The following is a 24772-nucleotide window of genomic DNA, read 5'->3' as shown; positions in this document are numbered from 1 at the left end:
TGTAGAACATCTAAGCGCGTGTGTTTAGGAATCACTGGTAGCCCCCTTTTTCCAAACAGATCAAAGTTTTTCTTGCAAAGTAATCCATTAACTATCTTAAATTTCCTTTCACATCCTCTGACCAATTTAAGGCAAGCATAATTTGAGTTATCTTGACAGCCTTCTTCTGTTCAGCAGAGAGATCCTGGAGTGCAGCAAGACAGTCACTATCTTCATCAAAGTCTTGATGGTCTTGCACAGGTTTTCTTGAGAGACAGTCGGCATCTTGGTGTTTTCTTCCACTTTTGTACACTGTGGTAATGTCATACTCTTGAAGACGTAGTGCCCACCTGGCGAGTTGTCCTGTTGGATCCTTAAGACCTGTCAGCCAACAAAGTGAATGATGGTCTGTAACAACGGTGAATGGCCTTCCATAGAGATACTGTTGAAATCTGCACGTGGCCCAGATCACAGCAAGACATTCTCTTTCTGTAATTGAGTAGTTTCTCTCGGCTTTTGTAAGTGTCCTAGAAGCATAGGCTACAACTTTCTCTTTTCCATCCAAAATTTGCACCAGAACAGCACCGATCCCATACCCACTGTCATCTGTGTGTATTTCTGTAGGTGCTCTCTCGTCATACAGACCAAGTACAGGGCCAGTCGTGAGAGCGTTTTGCAGCACATCGAAAGAATCTTGTTGAGCACCACCGCAGACAAATTTAGATCAGCTTTTAACGACTCTTGGAGTGGTCTGGCTTTGATACAAAAGTCTTTGATAAAACGACAGTAATAAGAACATAATCTGAGGAAGCTTCTCACATCTCTAATACTTTTAGGAATTGGAAATTCCCTTATAGATCTCACCTTTTTCTGGGTCTGGCCGCACACCTTCATTTGACATAAGTTGTCCATGTATTTTGATTTCTTTTGCTCCAAGGAGACACTTTCTTGGATTAAGTTTTAGTCTGCCTTGGTGGAGACACTTAAGAATGGCCCTCAGTCTTTTTGTGTGTTCATCAAATGTCTCTGAGAACACTATAATGGCATCTAAATAACAAAGACACATCATCCACTTCAGGTGACTTAGAATATTATCCATCAACCACTCAAAAGTGGCTGGTGCATTACACAAACCAAACGGCATTTCCTTAAACTCATACAGGCCCTCAGGGGTAATGAATGCAGTTTTCTCACGATCAGCCTCATCTACTTTGATTTGCCAATATACCGAGTACATGTCCATGGTTGAGAAAAATTTAGCCCCCTTCATACAATCTAGTGTATCGTCAATTCGTGGAAGAGGTTAAACATCCTTTTTATTATCTTATTAAGCTTCCTGTCATCAACACAAAAGCACCAACTGCCATCCTTCTTCCTGACGAGAACCACTGATGATGACCATGGGCTCTGCGAAGGCTGAATGATGTAATTCTTCATCATTTTCTCTACCTCATCATGAATGGTTCAGTGTTCCATTGCTGACACATGGTATGCTCTCTGGCTTATTGACTGATTGTCTCCAGTGCTAATCCAGTGCTTTACCGTCCATTTGTCTAATTTGCTCTTCGCCTGTGGATTGAAGCATTAAGAGAACTCTTGTAGAACAGCAAGTAGCTTCTTCTGTTCTTCCTTAGTGAGATCTGGTGATAGTCAAGCTAGAAGATCTTATCTCGTAGTGGTAGCGCTAATTGCGCCCACAGACTTGGCATGGGAGGTTTCTCTGGCGCTCACCTGCTCTGCAATTAATGGCTCAGTGTTTGCTATGCACATGCGTCTTGGAAAGATCTGTGGTTCTTGGCGACAGTTAACTATCCACAATTCACCAAATCCATTCTTAAATGAGATGACAGAGGCTGGGATGACCAAGTTATTCTTCAGTGGTATGCTTCTCTTACATTCCACTACAAGATCCATGGGTTGATGCATGGCATGACACATGACAGTTACCTGCTGACTGCAGGAATGATCACTTCATCCAGCACACATAGTCTTCACACACTCGGATGCGCATCTTCCTGTCCACTGTATTTCATCTCGTCTAGCGTAATCTTCGAGCGATCTCAATCTATAATTGGCTGAGAAGCTTTCAAAAGGTCCCATCTGAGAATGACGTCATGACTACACTCTTGTAAGACAATGAATTCTAAGGGCTGTGTATGGCCACTTATACCCACGCGAATGACACATCTTCCTGTTGGTTTTACATATTTCCCATTAGCCATCTTCAGCAGAGATGTTTTGTTGTTGATGAATACGGTTTTCTGCAACTGGCAACAGTACTTCTCCGAAATGACTGAATATGTTGCTCCAGAGTCCACAAGAGCCTGGGCTGGTTGGCCATCTATGAGGATATCGACATAGTTTCCTATCATTTTTGTAGTGATTGATGGCAGAGGATTTTTCTCTTCGGCAGCCTCACCTCCAAGGAAGGTTGCACCTTTAGTTTTCCAGGTTGCGGCGGCTGGTTGATCAGCAGGAGCTTCTAAACGGCGATGGAGACCTTGATTGGCATGTTGGGGAGCGTCCTCTCTAGTGGTTAGCTTGTTCACCTTTGTCATCCCAGAGTTGGAATTGGCTAAGATTGGTCTCCTGTTTTCTGGTGCGGGCATCATCAAATATCCGCTGCCTTTCTCGACAACAGTGCACCACATGTCCTGGTCGTCTGCAGTGGAAACATTCTGGTTGGTTATCCTGGGTCCACCAGGCGTCAGTCTTCCTTGGTGCCCAAACAAGTTCCTCATGCGGCATTGTAGGAAAGTAACTTCACCTGTGTCTTGGCTTTCTGCCATTTTAAAGGGGAATCAAGGACAAGAGATTGGGTTCAATGTCTGTTCCACTTCCTCCATTATGACCTCTTGAAGTATCTCGGTTTTTTGCTCACCATGCAATCCAAGTGCCTTCTGAACTTCCTCTCTCACTATCTGATGAAGAACGCTTGTGAAATCAGTTTCTTCCTCCATCACAGACGTCAATACAATGTTTGGAAGCTGTTCAAACTTCTTGCATGTATTTCTTTTTTGATCCTTTGTCTCAATATACTGGCACTATTTTATGAAGTCATCTGCTGTCGAAACCTTCTTCAGGAGTAGGGCTTGATACATGCCCTCAGCAACACCCTTCATGAGATGTGCAACCTTATCTTCCTCCTTCATTCTAAGATCCACTATTTTACACAATTCCAAGATGTCTTGAATGTAGGATGCTGTCATTTCTCCTGGATGCTGTGCCCTGCACTTTAGTTTATCTTCAGCTGAGCACTTCTGTCATTGTGTATCCCTAAAATACTTGCCAGGTTCTGCCTGCAATACTTCCAGCTCGTGAACTTCATCTCGTTGTTCTCATACCATTGTTTGGCAGTGCTCTCCAAGCAGAAATATACGTTAGCCAAACACATGGTGTCATCCCATTTGTTAAATTTGGCTGTTCTTTCATATACCTTCAGTCACTTGTTTGGCTCTTGTCCATCATCACCAGAGAACCCAGAAGGATGTCTCATGTGGTGGTACACAGTTGCTGTCATTGTAACATCCTCTTCTTCTTCTGTCTGTGATAGATTGCGATTGGTCAAATACGGCTCGAACTCAGGTTTCTCGCCATGTAAACGGTGGCTCTGTCGTGGCCTGATGGGAGCCACTGTGTCGTCGATAATGCTCGCTATCACAAGTTCCAATACCCAGTGTCTCCACCAGAATAATGTCACATAGAAGAAGGTGTAATGAGATGAATGACGAACACTAACTTCACTTAACAAAGGTTTATTCAGCACTTGCACATACAAGAGCATGGAGCAAACTGCCTCCAGCCAGAACACATATGGTATATATACACTTACAGAACATTCCAGTGCAATGATTCTTGACATTTGTGGATACTACCAGAATGTACTCAAACTGAATATAGAAATTAAAATTTTACAGTCCAGGTGAGTTTTGAATTCGCAACTCTCCATGCAGCAGTCTAGTATCATAACCACTACACTATAGTGACTGTGCTACTCAGTTCCTTCTGTGACAATATATGTATCACTAGAAATCACTGTCTATTACACAATTATTTGATTTATGTTCTTGTCTTTGTATTTAAGCAAACATATAACATGCAGTAACTCAAAATATGCTGTTATGGATTAGTACTGAATGTTCTTCTACTGATCCCTTCCTATCAAGTTGTGACTAGCATAATATTCATAGAGGTATCCTTCTATTTTATCTGTACCTTGAAACATTAATGGAATATGAAAATGAGAATATGACATTACAAGTTCATGGAATTGTTACAGTTTATGATTTGAACAAACAGTATTTTACAGTTTCTGTGAGCAATATTTCAACACCTTATATTCTATTCATGTGACTGCTGTTTATTGTTCATATTTCATTCCCATAGAAGGTAACATTTCAAACAAATAGTTTCAGAGAAGATATACTTTTTCATGTGTGGCTCACAGTTGCATTACATTTCTGAAAAAGGAAGTCATTTTACTGTGCCAAGCTGTTCTTTATTTGAAACAAACACTTCATTTCAATGATTGTTAGCTAATTTGGGGCTTTTCAAGCAATGTTGCAAATGCATTTTATTCTCAGTCCTCTCATACATGTCAGCAACTGAATGCATCAACCTCTGGACAAGTGTCATGTTACCGGCACATGAAGTTCCATTCACGCTATCAAATCTTACCCTGGAAGCAATGTCAAGTTTCCACATACTGAATGCTGTTGGCTGGTGGCCATCCACATTTTTCAGTCAGATTACATCAATTCTGACACTGATATCATGGCACCTGTGACTGGTGACTGGTCATTTTCCATCACTTTCAACCAGGTGTGCCTCATGGTTTACACATGAAGGAATTATCTGAATAGCACTTAAATTGGCAGATGTGACATACACATACAGAAAAACAAATGATTACAATTTCATGAAAAAAATTAATGAGTTACTCAGGAGAAAGTGCTACTCAAATTTAGTCATAATGCTCTGGTCAACCACTGGCCCTATCCAAGCAGTTATTCAGTTTGGCATTGAATAGTAGAGTTGTTGAATGTCCTCCTGATGGATATCATGCCAAATTCTGTCAAATCAGTACGGTGGCCAAAATCCTGAGCTAGTTGTAGAGCCCTCCACATAATGCTCCAAACATTCTTAATTAGAGAGAAATCTGGCAATGTTGGTGGCCAAGGTAGAGTCTAGCAAGCATGAAGACGAGCAGTAGAGACTCTCGCTATGTGCAGAGAGGGTTTATCTTGCCGAGTTGGAAGCCCAGGATGGTTTGCCATGAAAGACAACAAAACAGGGCATAGAATATCATTGACATACAGCTGTTTTGTAAGGCTGCCGTAGATAACAATTAAACGTGTCCTGCTATGGATTAAAATGGCACTGCAAACCATCACTCCTGGTTGTTGAGTTGTATGACAGGTGACAGTCAGGTTGGTATCTCACTGCTGTCCAGGGTGTCTCCAGACATGTTTTCACTGGTCATTGGGGCTTGGTTTAAAGTGGAACTCATCATTGAAGACAATTCTATTCCAATCAGTGAGATTCCAGGCTGAATGTTCTTGACACCACTGAAAATGGGCTTATTGGTGTTCAGAGATCAATCGTAATCAGTGCAGGTGGCACTGTGAGCTCAGTCCCATTTCTGTGAGCTACTTATTAGTGGTCCTTTTACAGTCACTGTAACAGCAGTTGCATGTCAGATCGATGATGATGATGATGATGATTATGATGATGACTCCAGGTCTCTAAATGCCCCTCTGATGATAGGTCAGTCCTTGTGTTCTGTCATCTCTGAGGGTCAACTGCTTCCTTCTTGACAATGTGTTCAGCCATGGTTCACTGATTCCTGCCAACATCATCAAATAGTGGCCTCGCTCCTATTCAAATGTCGATTAATTCACTGATTACTCCAACCTGCTTCTTTGAGCCCAACTATATGTCCTTTCTCAAATGCTGATGTCTGCATGTATTGTTCACAAGCCTACCTATGAGGTATAGTTACTGTCCAACTGAGTACAAGGAATGAAATTTGCAAAGACTTTATTCCCTGGTATTGATATGTTCCCTGTTTACTATCCTTGCCAGCTGCATGGTGATATTGTGATGCAGCGTCAGACATTCATCCATCAGTCACCAAAGTTTACAATTTTGCATTTTACATTGAAACTTTTATGAATATCAGTTTCTAACCAGTTTGCATAACTCCATCATGGTGTTTGATGGTTCTTTTTTTTTAGAGCATGCTAGGGACATCAGAAAAGTTTACCAATTGGAATTGTGGTGCCAAAACTCTCTAAAATGTTTGCAGAGTGTACTTCCTTTCCTTTTCGTAATCAATTACTAAATAACACCAAAAATGAATTCCAAGGCAAGTTCTATAGGCAGAATGTACTAAAAATGACACATTTAGGAGAGATCTTTAATGTAACAAATGTTAGCTTTGCTACACACTTAGTGTTTTCCATATTTTCATTTCTGCTCTTAGACCATTCAATGTTTTTTGTGTGTGTTTGGTCCATGGCATTTAGGAGTTTATGTGATGAAATAGTGACATTTCTGTCACAGGTCCTGAGCTGTGATTGGTGACGAAGGCAGCCTGAACAGCCTCATGTTGATTTAAGTGTTTGTGAGGCTTACATGCCATGTTGTTATTTTTTGTATTTATAGTTGCATATTTCAAAATGTCATTTTTTGTATGGTTTGTTGTGCTGAAGTTTTAAGAAATATGATGTCAATGGGTAAATGGGTTACCATGCAGGTACATTGCTCTGTTGAAATTATGTATTTACTCATCCCTGGATTTTCACTGTTTTTGTTCCTGATTGATGTTTAGATTGGTTCTGGACATAGTAAATTGCACATTGAATTTATGTTATGCTGTTTTCAGACTTGCAGAACATATCTCATGCACTTATTCCCTTTAATCATTCATGAAACCTTTGCTAGGTAGTGCCACTTATGTTACCATATTCTAGTGCACTCTAGAGAGTTATTTACAGACTTAACAAGCCTTTCCTGCAATTATAGAACTGACAATGCCACAAAAAAAAAAAAAAAAAAAAAAAAAAAAAATAATGGACAAGTGCAAGTAGGGCTCACACACTCAGGGAAGGTTCCATAAAAACTTAATTGTGTATATGGGTAGTTCATCCATACCAGGAATCAAGAATCTCATAGTTTTTTGCCCATTAGCATTATAAATACTGGCAGGATATTGGTCCTGAGAATTCAAAGTCATTGTCAAAATCTTTATAGAAGTTCCTGGGACTAGCATGGACATACAAAATGAAGTGACCAAGGGCTTCAGTTTATACACTCCTGGAAATGGAAAAAAGAACACATTGACACCGGTGTGTCAGACCCACCATACTTGCTCCGGACACTGCGAGAGGGCTGTACAAGCAATGATCACACGCACGGCACAGCGGACACACCAGGAACCGCGGTGTTGGCCGTCGAATGGCGCTAGCTGCGCAGCATTTGTGCACCGCCGCCGTCAGTGTCAGCCAGTTTGCCGTGGCATACGGAGCTCCATCGCAGTCTTTAACACTGGTAGCATGCCGCGACAGCGTGGACGTGAACCGTATGTGCAGTTGACGGACTTTGAGCGAGGGCGTATAGTGGGCATGCGGGAGGCCGGGTGGACGTACCGCCGAATTGCTCAACACGTGGGGCGTGAGGTCTCTACAGTACATCGATGTTGTCGCCAGTGGTCGGCGGAAGGTGGACGTGCCCGTCGACCTGGGACCGGACCGCAGCGACGCACGGATGCATGCCAAGACCGTAGGATCCTACGCAGTGCCGTAGGGGACTGCACCGCCACTTCCCAGCAAATTAGGGACACTGTTGCTCCTGGGGTATCGGCGAGGACCATTCGCAACCGTCTCCATGAAGCTGGGCTACGGTCCCGCACACCGTTAGGCCGTCTTCCGCTCACGCCCCAACATCGTGCAGCCCGCCTCCAGTGGTGTCGCGACAGGCGTGAATGGAGGGACGAATGGAGACGTGTCGTCTTCAGCGATGAGAGTCGCTTCTGCCTTGGTGCCAATGATGGTCGTATGCGTGTTTGGCGCCGTGCAGGTGAGCGCCACAATCAGGACTGCATACGACCGAGGCACACAGGGCCAACACCCGGCATCATGGTGTGGGGAGCGATCTCCTACACTGGCCGTACACCACTGGTGATCGTCGAGGGGACACTGAATAGTGCACGGTACATCCAAACCGTTATCGAACCCATCGTTCTACCATTCCTAGACCGGCAAGGGAACTTGCTGTTCCAACAGGACAATGCGCGTCCGCATGTATCCCGTGCCACCCAACGTGCTCTAGAAGGTGTAAGTCAACTACCCTGGCCAGCAAGATCTCCGGATCTGTCCCCCATTGAGCATGTTTGGGACTGGATGAAGCGTCGTCTCACGCGGTCTGCACGTCCAGCACGAACGCTGGTCCAACTGAGGCGCCAGGTGGAAATGGCATGGCAAGCCGTTCCACAGGACTACATCCAGCATCTCTACGATCGTCTCCATGGAAGAATAGCAGCCTGCATTGCTGCGAAAGGTGGATATACACTGTACTAGTGCCGACATTGTGCATGCTCTGTTGCCTGTGTCTATGTGCCTGTGGTTCTGTCAGTGTGATCATGTGATGTATCTGACCCCAGGAATGTGTCAATTTCCAGGAGTGTATATATAGAGAAAGGCGATTTAATAAAACATTTTTATTTACTTACTGAAACATGACTACAACTTAGATTTTGTGTTTCCTGCAGTAATATTTTTCGATTATGCTGTTGATGGGTTTAGACTGGAGTATAAGTTCTAATGTTAAAAAGATATTTTTTATGTGATGTAATAACAGATTTTTTTTCCCTTTACTTGTACTGTGAAACCTGGCTTCTTACCAAATTTCATGATTCTAGGTCAATGGGAAGTAGCCTACACATTTTGATGAATGAGTTTGCAAGTATTAAAATATGCAACATAATGCAGTAACTTAGAAGGTTACATTTATTACACTACCATGAGATCTTTGAATGTAGTATGTGACATAAATTTCAACTTATGCCTACCCACTCCTGAGAAAAAGGATTTTTAACAACTGGACAGACAGACAGGTGGAAGGCAATGTGTTCCTATAAGACTTATGCTTTTGCCAATTGAGGTATGGATCCCTAAAAACAAAACAACTATTTTCAACACTATCAAAATACTAATATTGAATGTTGATTAATGATGCATCAAAGCATAATAAAGATCTAAACATCTACAGAGACAAGGATTCAATAGTGAAGGTTCAGCCACTCAGATGATTCCCTTTCATTGTGAGAACCGTATTTACTTGAATCTAAGCCGCACCTGAAAAATGAGACTCGAAATAAAGGAAAAAAAAAATTCCCGAATCTAAGCCGCACCTGAAATTTGTGACTCGAAATTCAAGGGGAGAGAAAAGTTTCAGGCCGCACCTCCAAATCGAAACAAAGTTGGTCCATTGTAATATGAGACACAATTTAGGTCGAATGAATGACGATACAGCTACAGTAGTTTGGTTCGAGTCGTAAGCTTAGCAGTTAAGCTTTACCACGTAGCCATTGCTATGTGTCAGCCGCTCCGTCCGTATTTATACGGGTACCCTTCCTTTTTCACGTGCTTCGTCTGGTTTGAATCGATTGCTTATTTTGCTTTGATCTGATAAGTGCCGTTTTCTTTGTTATAGGTGTTTGCGTCACTCTTAAGCTGAAAATGCATTACTGCACTGTGTCATGCATTGTTTGTCGCATTCTGATAGTGCGTGTTTTCTGCTATTTGTTGTTACTTACACTGCTGCTTTCTTTGACAATGATCAACAAGAATCAAATAATAGACTACGTATGATAGAACATGTTCTGAAAGAGAGTTAGGCGAAAATTTTTCTCCGTTTGAAAATCTTTGCGGCCGCTTCTTTATTACATCAAATTCTGCACAGAAATTAGAGTCATCTTAGATTTAAAAATCTAGTCCCTTGCCGTGCTTCATTTCTGACTGTATCACTATTAGGCATAAGAATAATACGAATATAAACATGACACGATACGTATATTGTTCCGCGTTTGCTTTGTCTCACTCTAGTTTCGTAGTTTATTAGGCAGACAGGATTTAAATGAGATAGCAGCAAACACGGAAGAATACATGGCAAAATGTTTATATTCGTATTATTCTTATGGTGAAGAGAATACTGTGTGTGATTCAAATTTCATCAGGTTCCTATTAGCAACCATCTCTTCTCACAGAAAAATTCAGAACGTAGAGTTGGCCATATTGACAAACTTCCCCGAACAGTCTTGCCAGTCAGATTTTCGTAGTACACTGAAATTGTGCTACATTCGAAGATGAACAATACGGAATTTGTATTTACTTCGTTGGATAATGTATGAAAATGCAGTGGTCGAAACTCGCGGCGGAGAAAAAAAGCTCGTCTTCCACTTTTTTTAAAAAAATTTATTTACTGACGCAGAGGTTTTGGCGCCAGTATTTATCTTTGTACCTACAAAGCATGACTGCGTAGCGCTACATATATTCGACAGCAGAAGTTAGTTGTGGCGGCACGTACCAACATTTTTCATAACTTCCGCTTGCTTTGCACTCGATTCTAAGCCGCAGGCGGTTTTTGGATTACGGAAACTGGAAAAAAAGTGCGGCTTTGATTCGAGTAAATATGGTAGTGAAATGTGAAAATCATGTGGAGATTTGTAGGACACCCTTTGGCTGAACAAGCTGAGTCTTTTAGGAGGTCCATAAGAGCTGTCCTCCATAGAAATCATGCACTGAAACTTCTGCTACATGAAGCTAACTGGCATTTGAAGCTAGTTACTACCTGTTTGAAATATGTCACTCAGTATCAACAGTTCCAGAAAGTAATTATGTAAATCTGTTTGCAAAAGATTGGGAATGTGTCCTGATAATTTAACTTCTGTAAACCATTATTAAGAAATATGTTTCAATAGGCTTCCAAGGTCCTTGATTGTACTGCCATATCCAGTCATTGAAGGCCAACGATATTTTGATGAATAACCATTCTGCCATCATCAGGTGGTGCTGAGTTGATGATGAGTCTGCTGCTTGCTGGTGGTATTTATGCCTGCCAGTCCCAAGGTCTGGCTTCACCGGCCCCATGCTGTGCTCAGTGGTGGGAGCAGGGGGTCTCAGTTGCTTTCTGACCAGATTCTGCTTAGTTGGAAGTCCATGTCCCTGTTGATTAAATTATCATAAATTTCAATTGCTTATTTGAAAATGGAGCCCCAGTGGACATCGCTAAAAGCAGACTGATGCCTAGCCAAGGGCAGCCTCCTCTCACCAATTCTAGCAAATTTGTTCATGGGATACTTTGAGGACAGAATGCTGGAAACTACCAAATTAAAACTTATTTATTTCTTTCACTGTGTTGATGATACTTTTGTTGTCTGGCCACTTGGACCTGAAAACTTCAGAAAATTTTAGGATATCTGAATTCCATCCATGAAAACATTCAGTTGACCCTAGAAATAGAAAAAAATCTATCAAACTTCCTTTTCTTGACATCATAGCCCATTGTAGGCCCAACAGCTTGCTTGCCCACAGCGTACACCATAAGCCTACACCTACAGATTCATATCTCCTTGCCTCCAGCTGCCATCGACCCTTCCGGAAGAACAGCATATTTAACTCTCTAGTACACAGGGCATACTCCATTTCAGATGAGCGAAGTCCGATGGGAGAGGTGTGACACCCGGAATCTGTCTTCCAGCAATTGACAGACTGACATGGCCCTGCAATGCACGAGCACCAAAGAACAACATAGAGGCCAAAAACATGGAAGAAGACGATAATAAGATGGCTTTCATATCATTTGCTGGCATCAAAAATTGACAAACTGCTGCAAAAACACCACATAACACCAGTTTTCCACTCGCGAGCCAAAATAAGAGCTCTGTTAGGGACAAGGAAGACATCCTAGCTCTCAAAATATGGGAGTGTAGCAAGTTCTATGCGAATTCAGAAAAATTAACATTGGACAAATATCCACACAATCAAAGCTCAGTGTGCAGAACATGAGCACTACACCTGCTTAATGCAGCCCAAAATGTCTACAGTAGCAGAACACTGCATTGAAAATGTACATAAAATGAATTACCCACAAAAAAAGTCTTGGCTATCACTGACAGATTTTGGGACTCAACTTTCAAAGAAGCTATTGAAATCCAAATGGCTGATAATTTAATTGAAAACATCTGGATGTGAGATGTGAGTGGGGTGGAAGAGAGAACTGATACTCTTCTTCCCAACATGCAGCCGCATCCCCTCCCTCCTTCCCCCTCCAAACACAAACATGCGCATGCACACACACTCACAGCACAGTACAGGGCCAGCAAAGCCTAAACTCTGGATAGGCAAGCATAAATGCACCAGTACGCAGCAGACACATCATTCTATCTGCACCACCTGTTGACAATGGAACGGATATTCACCAAAATACCATTCGCCCTTGATGATTGGATCCGTTAGTACACTTGAGAACCTTGTAAGCAGTGTATATGCCAGGAAAGCTTCAGGTCCCGTGTTTTAGTATATATTTTGGGATGGCTTTGTGACAGGGGTTTCAACTACAAGATGTATGTACATTCACTGCAAAAAAGCTCACTTGTACTTGTTATGTGCAAGTTTTGTCTAGCTCAGAAATAAACGTAGTCAAGATACTTCACATATAACGTGTAGACAACCTCCAAGATGGTGCTCCCCGGGCAACGCTGCAGTAAAATGCAACGGCAAAAAGTCTACACAATTCCGGCGACCGGACGCTCAAATGCCTCCTGGCCCACAAGAAGGCAAACGATTCAGAAGCGGAATTACTCCACGAAGATGGTGAGAGTGTGCCACTTCAATATAGAAGGCTACACAAGGACGAAAGGAGAAATCCTTGAAAAAATTGTAACAAGAGAAAGAGTAAGTGTCGTACTCTTGCAGGAGACACACCTGACAGATGAAAACATCGAACAATTATGCATACCAGGATTCACCAATGTGGGATACTCAGGACACGACAAACATGGTATGGCGACCCTGGTGAAAAATGAGCTTCTAGGAAACCTCGAGAACAATGTGGAATCGGTTCCACAAGCAATAGGCATTAAACTGGGAGAGATGACAATCTACAATGTCTACAAACCACCTTCGCAGCAATGGCCTATAGGAATCTTACCGCAGGCTAATCATGCAGCAATCTATGCCGGTGACTTTAATTCCCAGTAAACCAGATGGGGATATCAGAGATCCACTCCGGAAGGCGTTGGTCTAAGTGACTGGGCTGACAACCAGGACCTACACCTCCTGTTTGATCCCAAGGACAGAGCGTCCTTCAATTCAAAAGTATGGGGCACAAAGACGACACCTGACCTGACCTTTGTCACACGCGGCAGAACAGGTGTACCAATGCAAGCTACAAGAAGAGTCCTCGAAGCTTTCCCACGGAGCCAACACCTCCCGATTATTGTGGAGATCGGCCTTTCCATCCCGATCATAAAGAGCCCCCCGATTCCATGGTGGAACCTGAAAAAAGCAGACTGGGGGAAATATAAATCTTTTATTGGCAAGACAATAAATCGAATACCACCAAGTCCAGAGAACTACCAAAGGTTTGTAAACTTGATATATAAAACGCCCTAAAGGCTATCCCCCGAGGGGCCTGGAGGGAATACATTCCTTGCTGGTCAGAGGAGTGCGAGTCATTGTTAGAGCAGTATGAGAGGAGTGGGGAGGACGAGACTGCAGAACGACTGATCAGCACTATGAACGAGGAACGTAGGAACAGGTGGAAGATGGCAATGGAGAATCTGGACTTACCCATTCTAGTAGGAAGAGCTGGGGTCTACTACGGAAACTGGGTGGTTCCACAACACCACGAAGATCGACCGCGGGTGTGGGACCATCCGAAATAGCGACTGCCATGAAACAGACCTCCAAAATACGCCTGAAGACTGAGGAGAAGAAAAGGATCTCCAGGAACCTAACCAAGGAATTAGCCAATAATCCAACTAATCTAGATATTGTCAAAGCAGTAGACGTCGAGGAGATTACCCAGGCCCTAACACTAATGAAAACAAGGAAAGCAGCCGGACTTGATGAAATCCTCCCAGAATTTCTGAGGGAGCTGGTACCCATTGGGAGGAAATGGATGGCCAAGCTCTTCACGGAATGCATTAAATCAGGTGCACTCCCGAAGTTATGGAAAGAAGCTAAGGTAATAGCGGTACTGAAACCAGGGAAGGATGGAGATAATCCAAAGAACTATAGACCGATCTCACTGCTTTGTACCTCTTACAAACTATTTGAGAGAATATTACTGACCAGACTAGCACCATACATTGAGGCAAACCTCCCGGACTATCAAGCAGGGTTCCGTGTGGGAAGGAACTGCTGTGAAGAAGTTTTGTCCCTTACAACATATATAGAGAAAGGCTATCAGAACAAGCTGAAAACGGGCCTGGTATTAATAGATCTTACATCAGCCTATGACACTGTCTGAACCGAAGGACTACTGCTCAAGCTTACTCGAATTATCAAATGCAATCAGACATACACATTACTAAAAAATATGCTGACAGGCAGGAAGATCAAGGTCTATCTCCATGGAAAGATCAGCAAAAGCATGGTCATAAACAATGGCCTGCCGTAGGGGTCAGCCCTGGCGCCGACCCTTTTTAATTTATACATATCTGATATGCCGAGCACCAGGTCGCGTAAATTTGCGTATGCGGATGATCTGGCCATCGCATACCAAAGCAAAAATTTCGAAGATCTTGAAAAAACATTGAATGCGGACCTTGAAGCACTGAACACCTACTACCTTAAGTGGCATTTGCATCCCAACCCCAATAAAACGACCAGTACCATAATGCACCTTAAGAACAGAGCTTCAAGCAGGAAACTACAGCTTGCCCTGAATGACCGGCATATCAGACATGAAGATAAGCCCAAATATCTGGGAGTAAAATTAGACTGCACGCTAACGTTTAGCTCCCATCTGGAAGACACCAAACAGAAATTAAAATCTCGAAATGCCATTATGTCTAAACTGGTCGGAACATCGTGGGGGTGTGGAGCTAATACACTAAGGACGTCAGCATTAGCCCTCGTGTACAGCGTGGCTGAATATTGTTCACCAGTCTGGGCGAAAAGTGCACATGTAAATAAAGTAGACACGCAATTGAAAGAGACGATGAAAATTATCTCAGGCACACTTAGGGCTACCCCATGTGACTGGCTCCCAGTCCTTGCCAACATAGAACCCCCTGATATAAGGTGCTCCATGGCGACCTCAAGAATATATAGGAAGATCGTACACAATCCAGAACTCCCTATACACCAAGACTTATCACCCATCAACAGGCTAAAATCTAGGTCCCCCTTTTGGAAGATTGGCAGGGAATTACAGGACTTCGACCCAAAGCTAGCCTGGGGAGAATCATGGCGCAAAGGGACACACAAGAACAAAAAGCTTATCAATGACCCCAGCAAGAAGATAAATGGTTTTGATTTCCCTCAGAAGCTCTGGGTTGCCTTAAATCGCCTTACAACAAGCGTGGGAAGATGCAAACGTCTAATGAATAAGTGGGGACTTGCGGAGAGTCCCGTGTGTGAATGTGGTGAAATCCAGACAATGGACCACCTACTGGTGTGTGAAGTGGTAGGATATAGTGGTGAACTGAAGGACATACATTACCTGCCTGACCTAGCCATAGATTGGCTCAAAACTATAAGTAGCATTGTGTAGTGTTGTAATTTCCTGGTGGATTGTAATGACACTGTAATATTTGCCTTGTATATGCCGAACAAATAAATAAATAAACATATAACTAGTCTGTGCCCTTCTCAGTCATCATAAGCATTTACCAGCAGGGTGCACATCAGATCCCAAGGTGCAAAGAAATGCTTTTTCATATCTCACTGAGAAGAAAATGCTGAAACATCTGATGATTGACTCTAAAAAATCAGTCAATTGTATGATGTAGATGGGAAGAGGATTATGTCAGATCACAGAACAACTCTAAAACTTTTGCCCATTATTAAGAAAAACATTTGGTTCTTTCAATATGATAATATTAAAGGTTAGTGATTTTAAAAGTTTGGGGTTTCTCTTGCTTCTGTAAGTGATGACATGGATTTATTTCTACAGAAAAGATTTATGGCATGAATGTTATGATGAAGTCATTCATTCATTCACACAGTGTGCTCTGTAACTCCTGTAATCTCTTCAAGGATGCGGAATGGATCAAGTTATGTATGCTAGCAATAACTGCAAGGTAATATTTTAAGCAATTCAACAATGAATTATGGCCAACGCTAATGGTAATGATCTCAAATTAATAACTGTGGGAACCACCATCTAGATTGCTTTGTGAATGTGTGTGTATATTAGAAGAAAAACAGCTGCCTTGAAGAAAGACACCAGGGGGGCTGGTGCAGTGGTTAGCTCACTGGACTTGCATTTGGGAGGACAAGCTCAAATCCCCGTCCAGCCACCCAGATTTAGGTTTCCCGTGATTTCCCTAAGTCACTCCAGGCAAATGCTGAGATGGTTCCTTGGAAAAGGGCACACTATTTTCTCATTCTCTTGAACTTGCACACCGTCTCTAATGACATGGCTATTGATGGGATGTTAAACTCTAATCTGCTCTTTTGTAGAAAGGCGCTACTCCTCCTGTTACAATACTTAGCTGCTGTTTTTATCTGCTATTTCATACTAAGTAGTTATGTAACTTCACTGATTTCAGAGATCATTACCAGCTGTCTATGTACAGGGAAAGTTAAAAACCTATTTAATGTGACCAGTATTGTTAAGCAGTATTGACTCCAGAATGCAAATATTATGTTGTATGGTGGGAGTGGGTAATAAGGTACTTTTTGTTTTTGTTTTGAATGTACAGAGTTTTTCAATTTTCTGCTTGATATCTACAAGAAACCAGTTACAGACTTTTGCACCAGAATATAAAACAACATTCTTAGCCCTTGACAGGGATACATAGTATGCATCAAAACAATTTTTATTTCTTCTGTTGTGGTAATGAATTTTACATTTAATCTTTGGTGCACTCTTAATTTTAATCATTACTGTAATACCATTATGGAGTAAATGTATTGCCATTTAAGTGTAAGAAACCCAAGGCATCTGAAAATACTTCTGCACAGTATTTGATTATTTACTTTACATAATATTCTCAGTGCAGACTTCTGCAGGAAGATACACACATCAAAAAAAGTTTTGCATTACCTCGGTTCCGAGAGTTGCAGAACCTGTACAGAAAATTGGAATAGAGATCAATGTAAACATCATTTTGCCCTTTTTATTGCTCATGAAAACCACACATTGCATATTCTACTGCCAAATAGCGAGACCTTCAGAGGTGGTGGTGCAGAGTGCTGAACACACTGTTACCTCTAATACCCAGTAGTATGTTCTCTTGCCTGTATTTGTTGTGGCATACTATCCACAAGTTCATCAAGGCACTGCCAGTCAAGATTGTCCCATTCCTCAAAGGTGATTCCGCATAGATCCCTCAGAGTGGTTGGTGGGTCATGTCATCCATAAACAGCACTATTCAATCTATCCCAGGCATGTTCGAAATGGTTCATGTCTGGAGAACATGTTGGCCATTCTAGTCGAGCGCTATCATTATCCTGAAGGAAGTCATTCACAAGATGTGCATGATGGGGTGCAAATTGTCATCCATGAAGACGAATGCCTCACCAATATGCTGCCGATATGGTGGCACTATAGGTTGAAGGATGGCATTCACGTATTGTACAGCTGTTACGGCGCCTTCCATGACATCAGCCCCACATAATGCCACCCCAAAACATCAGAGGACCTCCACCTTGCTGCACTCACTGACCGGGTTGCCTCCAAACAAGCGTCTGACGATTGTCTGGTTGAAGGCATATGTGACACTCATTGGTGAAGAGAACATTATGCCAATCCTGAGCTGTCCATTCAGGGCCCATCTGTACCATGCTGCATGGTGTCATGGCTGCAAAGATGGACCTCACCATTGATGTCGGGATTGAAGTTGCACATCATGCAGCCTGTTGCACACAGTTTGAGTTGTAACATGACGTCCTGCGGCTGCCTGAAAAGCATTATTCAACATGGTGGCCTTTCTGTCAGGGTTACTCCGAGCCATAATCCATAGTTAGCAATCATTCACTGCAGTAGTAGCCCCTGGGCCGCCTGAGCAAGGCATGTCATTGACAGTTCCTGTCTCTCTGTATCTCCTCCATGTCCAAACAACATGGCTTTGGTTCACTCCGAGGTGCCTGAACACTTCCCTTGTTTAGAGCCCTTCCAAGTACAAAGTAATAATGTGGACATGATCAAAGTGTGGTATGGACCATCTAGGCATGGTTGAACTACAGACAACTCGAGCCGTGTACCTCCTTCCTGGTGGAATGACTGGAACTGATCGGCTGTCGGACCCCCTCTGTCTAATTGATACTGCTCATGCATGGTTGTTTACATCATTGTGTGGGTTTAGTGACATCTCTGAACAGTCTAAGGGATTGTGTCTGTTGCACAATATCCACAGTCAATGTCTATCTTCAGGAGTTCTGGGAACTGGGCTGATGCAAAACTTTTTTTGATGTGTGTATTTTCTTCAGCATTTGAGTATTTGCCCAAGAACATTGTAACATGAGACAGGACTGAGTGAAAGTACGCTAAATATGCCAGAAATCTCATCTATAGAATCACCACAATCAGAGATTCTTAGTTCTTAGAAGATGGAACTGTGCCTTTCAGTTGTCTTAGCCACTTGGTGGGTGCCACCATCATCTGAATGCCTAGAAATGTAATGCCAGAAGTTCCTTTAGTGAATGCATATTGATCTCTGCTTTGCTCTCTGTAAGATTGTGTTTTTGTAACTGCATAATATATGACTGTCTAACATTAATAGTTAAGCTTTTAGGGTGTTCAGCCAAGTTGATGATCCCATTATACACACAATGTTTTGATGACTGACCCACTAATCTTCTCCAGGTCTACAGTTTGTGCTGTTATGTATAATCACTGTCTGAAGTCAAACAAAATTGCACAGTCTAGTTGTAGTCTGTCTCTTCCACATACAAGTGAACAGCAGTTGAAAACATACCAGATACCAACCCAGATACCAACACAAGCAGTTGCTATAATAACTAAGAAGACAGTATGACAGTGAATGCCTGCTGCATAGTGCTTATCAGGAGGAGGTCTCTGGTAGATGGTGCAGTGGATGCTGTGCTGTGTGCACAAGTCATGAGGCCCACCACAGGCAGCCTCTGGTGGCTGGCCCATGCAGATGCCATTGGCAAAATTTTCAAAGTGGAGCATGCTGGTGGCCTGGTGCTGCAGCATGTATCAAAATATTATGTACAAGGTTACAGACCCCCTCCTCTTTGGATAGAAGCATTGGGACACCTGTTGCTACACCCATGGCCTCTGTGGCAGACATTGCAGGTGATGGCAGTGGCAGAAGAAGATTCTGGGCTGGGACTGATGAACAGTGGTGGAAGTGATGCAGCTGTGGGCACATGCGGCAGCCACTCCCCCATGAAGTACCATAAGAGAGGACTGTTGACAAGGGGTTTGGCTGCACATCAATGTCCCATTCCTCAACATGTTGGAACTATGCTGATAGTGAAGGCATTAGCCACTCAGTCTGGGGCACTGGGGGTGCCAGTGTGGAAGTATGTGCAGGCACTGGCCCAGCTAGTGGTGGAACTGCCAATGGCAGTGAAGCATTGTGAGAAGGCCTGGCTGCAGGAGTAAGGGCTGGACCCCAGAGGAGAGTCAGGATGTGGCAACATCTACAAGGAGAGTGGATTTGCCCTCACAGAAGGGAAGTCCTGTGAGGTGGAACCAGTGCTGAGAGAGGAGGTGGAGGCGGAGTTGGAGATGGTATCAACAGTTTCAGTGTCAGATATGCAGCCCTCACTGTGGCATGAGGATGCAGCTGGTCATGGTAGCATGCCACCAACCTATCACTGGTGCACACCATACAGAAGTGGCGATCTCAGTAACTGTGGACCATGGTCAGAATCTTCTTCATTGGTGGCTGAACCTCTGAGCCCAGACCACAGAGCTAGGAATGATCCATAAGGAGAGCCATGTCATTGTGCATTGGTGGGATGGCATGAGCAGATGCAAGAGGGAGCATGGCTGGCCATCTTGGAGCATCTCAGCTGAATTCAGATCTTCCACTGGCATAAACCTATAGGAACTTGAGAAATGTGTTAAGAGTCATCCATGGAGGAGTTTGCGACGTATTTCTTCATTTGAACCTTGAACATGCGGATGTGATGTTCTGCCTTACCATTAGATCGGGGGTGAAAAGGAGGTGCAGTAACATGGTAAATGCCTTGAGAGGGTGCAGAAATCATGGCATGTCTGACACAAACTGTCTACCATTATCTATCACAAGCAAATATGGCAGTCCTTCACTCAATGTAATAGACTGTATGACCATGAATGATGTCAACCTGTCCAGGTGTACTTTCAGTTGATCATACCCAGCCACTGGAATAGAGCACTCATGGAAAAATTGCTGCTGTGCTTTGTATCTCAATGTGTGTGTCACTGCAGGCAGTCTGTGGTGGCCAGATTGCACATATGCCCTTGGCAGAATATTCAAAGTGTAGTGCACAAGCAGCCTAGTGCTGTGGTGCACATCAAAGTATTACATACAGGGTCATAGCAGAGTCCAGGCAGTGAGTACACATAACAGCACAACTCTGAAGATGACGACTGGGTTGGTCAGCAAAGTATTTTGCTAATATTGAGAATAACTGGGAATTAACAATTTGGCTGAACAGTCAAAAGCACACCACTGAACAAACCTGCTGAGAAAACCTGAGAGATCGCAGGAGATACTATGATAGACTTGCACCAGTTACAGGTCTATTTCACTGCTCTCTCTTTGGGGTCAGTGCTATAGATGTATTTGTGTCCTTTATTGTTATATTTGTACCATCCACAAACCTTACTGATCTTGAAGAGTTCCCGTAACGTCTTTGGTGAACAACTTTTGTAGTCAACAACAGGTGAGATATGAATGTGGAACCCCACACAATGAACCATTTACATTAATCTTACGGATAATTCAAATGCAGTTATAAGAAAATGGACAATGTAGTCACATGAGCATAAATGGTAGGACCTTGTGCTACTTGTTGCAGATATAGTGTGATGGGTGCTGTGCTTGTAACATGCTCTGTGTTGCTCACTGGCTTACGCCGTTGGGCGCTGGCATTACCGGAAGCGTCACCTCTGCGACGGCGCCTTGGGCTCCTTGCTAGGTGAGGCGAGTGCAGCTCACAAGCACAATAGAAGACTGGATTCGTGATGGATGTTAAAACGAGGGCATCAGTGTAACATTACACTGATGGCTGTTGATGAATTAGTGACATTTATAGTTGTGACACAAACAAACTATTCTACTATCCAGGATGTGATAGATGGTGATTGTGACTATCAGATGAACTATTCAAAGTGTGGCTGTTGTTGCACTCATCTACATTTATACTGGATTGTTGCTATGTTTTAAGACTCCTGATAAAGTGATTACACTTTACTAAGTGTGCACAGTGTTCAGGCATTACCTATCTCTGTGTGCATGTTTAAAATAATAGTAACTTGTTCTGTATTGTAGCCTAAATAACCATGTTATTGTATTGTTGTACCATGAATGCATATTGATTTTTGGTGCTATTGTTTGGGAAACTACTTTCCAGCTTTTCATGAAAATACTATTAATACTTTACCCTCAAGTGTGTTTCAACTTTTTTGACACATTTGCTATTGATGGGCAACATTTTATATGGAAGCTGGCATAACAAAGATATAAACTATTCATTATACTGCTTCACAGTGCTGTGTGATTACATCTTCTGTTAACAGTTTTCGGGAAGCAATAAGTTTAATGACTGATGTTGAGATAGTTTATAAGCTCAAGAAGCTGAATCATATTGTTTTAAATCTTTACCTGGTAAAATCATCTGACATTCAACAATTTGTACAATGGCTATAAATAAACAATACTCAGTTCTCGTGATGAAACCTGAAGACTGAATGTAGAGACAATTAGGATGTCATATTAGGGTTATGCTGTTGGCTTTTCCCTGCAAATGAGGCATTTAATTGCCTTTAGAGTGTCTACTACAGTTCTTTGAAGGTATTATTTTGCAAGAAGGTCATTAAGAGATGGAATTAAGTGTTATGTCTAGTTTATTATTTTGTGGCAGCATCTATGCAAATATTTTTAATGGTTAAAAAGACTGATTTATTTCCTGTCTATTTTGGTGGTAGGTGAGACCAGAGATAGTAATCAGGAACTGGTCTTGCATATGAATTGATGATGAGAACTGCAGTTTGCTATAACTTTTTAAGTATATGGGCTCCTTCCAAACAAAAATGTACTCTTCCACATAGCACTATATTTGGTGGCAAACCATGGGAAGTATGAAGCATTGGATATATTTGGTTCAATTGTAAAAGAAAAAAAGGTAGTTAATACACTATATCTGTAAGACTAGATACTCTGAATAATTAAACTTGTTTGCAGCTTGCCTGATACATCTGAAAACTGCATGTGATTCTTCAATACTGGTAACCTGTTTTTGAAACAAAAACTGATTAAAATAAGTCAAAAGAAAGGACAAAATAAGTAACAAATATTTTATGGAGTATGCATCTATTAAAATCTCATAGGGAGTGCGACATTATTTCACAGTTTCAAATACTAGCTGAACAATGAGATTTGATTGCTCTATTATTTTTTAAATCATTAGATCTGAATCCTAGTATTGTCCCTTTCAAAAGGCTGTGACCAGTTTCAGCTATCATTGTTCACTTTATGATTGTGCCCCATCTGTTGTGACCTCTGTCAATGGGATATTAAACTTTAATCTTATTGTCTTCCTCTTTAGTATGTACTCTTATAAAAGAGAATGGTGGAATGAAAACACTTCATCAGCCTCTGACTGCTCTGTTACCAAACTATATATGAGAAATCAGCAGATAAACATCAAGATGCTGTAAGCAGTATTGGTGCACATTCCTTTTGCGATAGAGACAGATAAAACTCTTGAGTTAATAACTGCATGATACCACTACGTAATACCTGTTTGATGAGCTCAGGATCCACCAGCAGACATAAAACTACTATGTGTTGCCATCATCTTCATAGAGGATGATGAATACATTTTATTCCTCCCTATTTTTATATTTCTTTAGCCACGTAGCTTTATTTATAGATTATTTATGTGCAGTATATTTCTATATCATATGGTTCTATTGTCTTGATCTGCTTTATGAGAATGCAAAAATTGATCCAAGTCTGGAAGTTACGTCATCTTATGATAAATAACATAGCAGTCTTATATAAATGAAGTCCAAAGTACACCTCAACTTCTCAGTGAAACTGAACTAGTTCCTTGATGAAGTCTTCATTAGATGACATCCGAACCATCTTCCCGTAGCAGGGAAGCTACAAGATTATCATTCAATATAATTATTATGTTGAAAATATCTTATCAAAGGCAATGTATGCTTACAGAAGGGGACCATTGCATACATTTATAAGTGTATTATTGCGGTAAGGATACTGACTGAATTTATTGACAGTGAATAAGTCTCCAATCACTGATGTAATTCCTGTCAGATATTGTCAAGTTTATGGAACATGAACAAGCAGTAGGTTCCACCTACAAAAAAGAAAGATAAGTGAGAAGTTGCACTCACTACAGAGATGAAGGGGTAGTACTGTGGCCTAAAAAGGTGCTTAGAAATAAATATTGACTGTCAGTTTAATGCAGTAAGCAGTTTCTTTGAGATAGAGAAGAGACCAACCAGGTGCATGGCAAAATAGACAGCAAATAAGAATATGGGAATAGGCAAACTTCTGATTTCATAGGGATTAATAATCTTATTTTGTAAGGAATGGGTGCAGGAAAGATGAGAGACCATAAAAAGAACCATTGGATGAAAATGACTGAAACATAAGAATGAATACACAGAGACATGATATTAATGTTAGAAATAATAAACATCATCTCATGTGGATGGAAGTGACAGGGGTCATTTGTATTGAAAATAAAGAATACACAGAGAAAGATACTAAGAAATATGCTCATTTAAATGACACTGAGAAAAATGAAACAAAGGAAAATCTAGGCTGGAATAACAATAATGCGAAAAGGATAGATTGCTATTGACCACATAGAGGCGGTGTTGAGTGGCAATCAGACAACTTGAAAAAAGACTCCTAGATATTATTATTATTAGTGATCAGACTAAGCCCTTCATGCAGCAGACACACACACACACACACACACACACACTCTCTCTCTCTCTCTCTCTCTCTCTCTCTCTCTCTCTCTCTCTAGCATATACGACACCAATATGTGTCTAGTATTTATTATGATTACTTTGCTTCATTACAATATTTATTCTTAGGTTCTTAAGATCCCATTGCCTCTTGATTCTTCTCCCCATTTTTGTCAGTTTTATCATGAGGCCTATTGCTTCACTACTTTTTTGTTTCATACTCTGTACTGAGTAGCTGACAATTATGTTGTGGATGGTTGAGTGTGACTTGAAAGTTGACAGTAAAGACTTGTTTCATAGGACTAGCCCAAGATCACTGCTTCAGGATTCCAAAGTTCGATACTTTCTCTGAAGTATATACCTCTGTTTCCTCTGACTTAAAGCAATATTAACAACTTTGCTATTCTCAGATTGCTATCCCATATTCTAT

General features: G+C 41.8%; 1 protein-coding gene across 1 annotated transcript in view; it reads left to right on the top strand.

Moving 5' to 3' along the window:
- Positions 1-24319, top strand: part of LOC124545878 (solute carrier family 35 member G1) — a 585157-nt gene extending 560838 nt beyond the window's left edge. The window contains exon 8 of the mRNA XM_047124838.1: positions 21195-24319. Within this exon, the coding sequence (XP_046980794.1) occupies positions 21195-21318 (124 nt within the window). The 3' untranslated portion in view covers positions 21319-24319. The remainder of the gene's footprint in view (positions 1-21194) is intronic.
- Positions 24320-24772: the final 453 nt, after the last annotated feature.

Source organism: Schistocerca americana, chromosome 8, assembly GCF_021461395.2.
Source record: "Schistocerca americana isolate TAMUIC-IGC-003095 chromosome 8, iqSchAmer2.1, whole genome shotgun sequence".
Taxonomy (NCBI): domain Eukaryota; kingdom Metazoa; phylum Arthropoda; class Insecta; order Orthoptera; family Acrididae; genus Schistocerca; species Schistocerca americana.
This window is presented reverse-complemented; position numbering and strand designations above follow the sequence as displayed.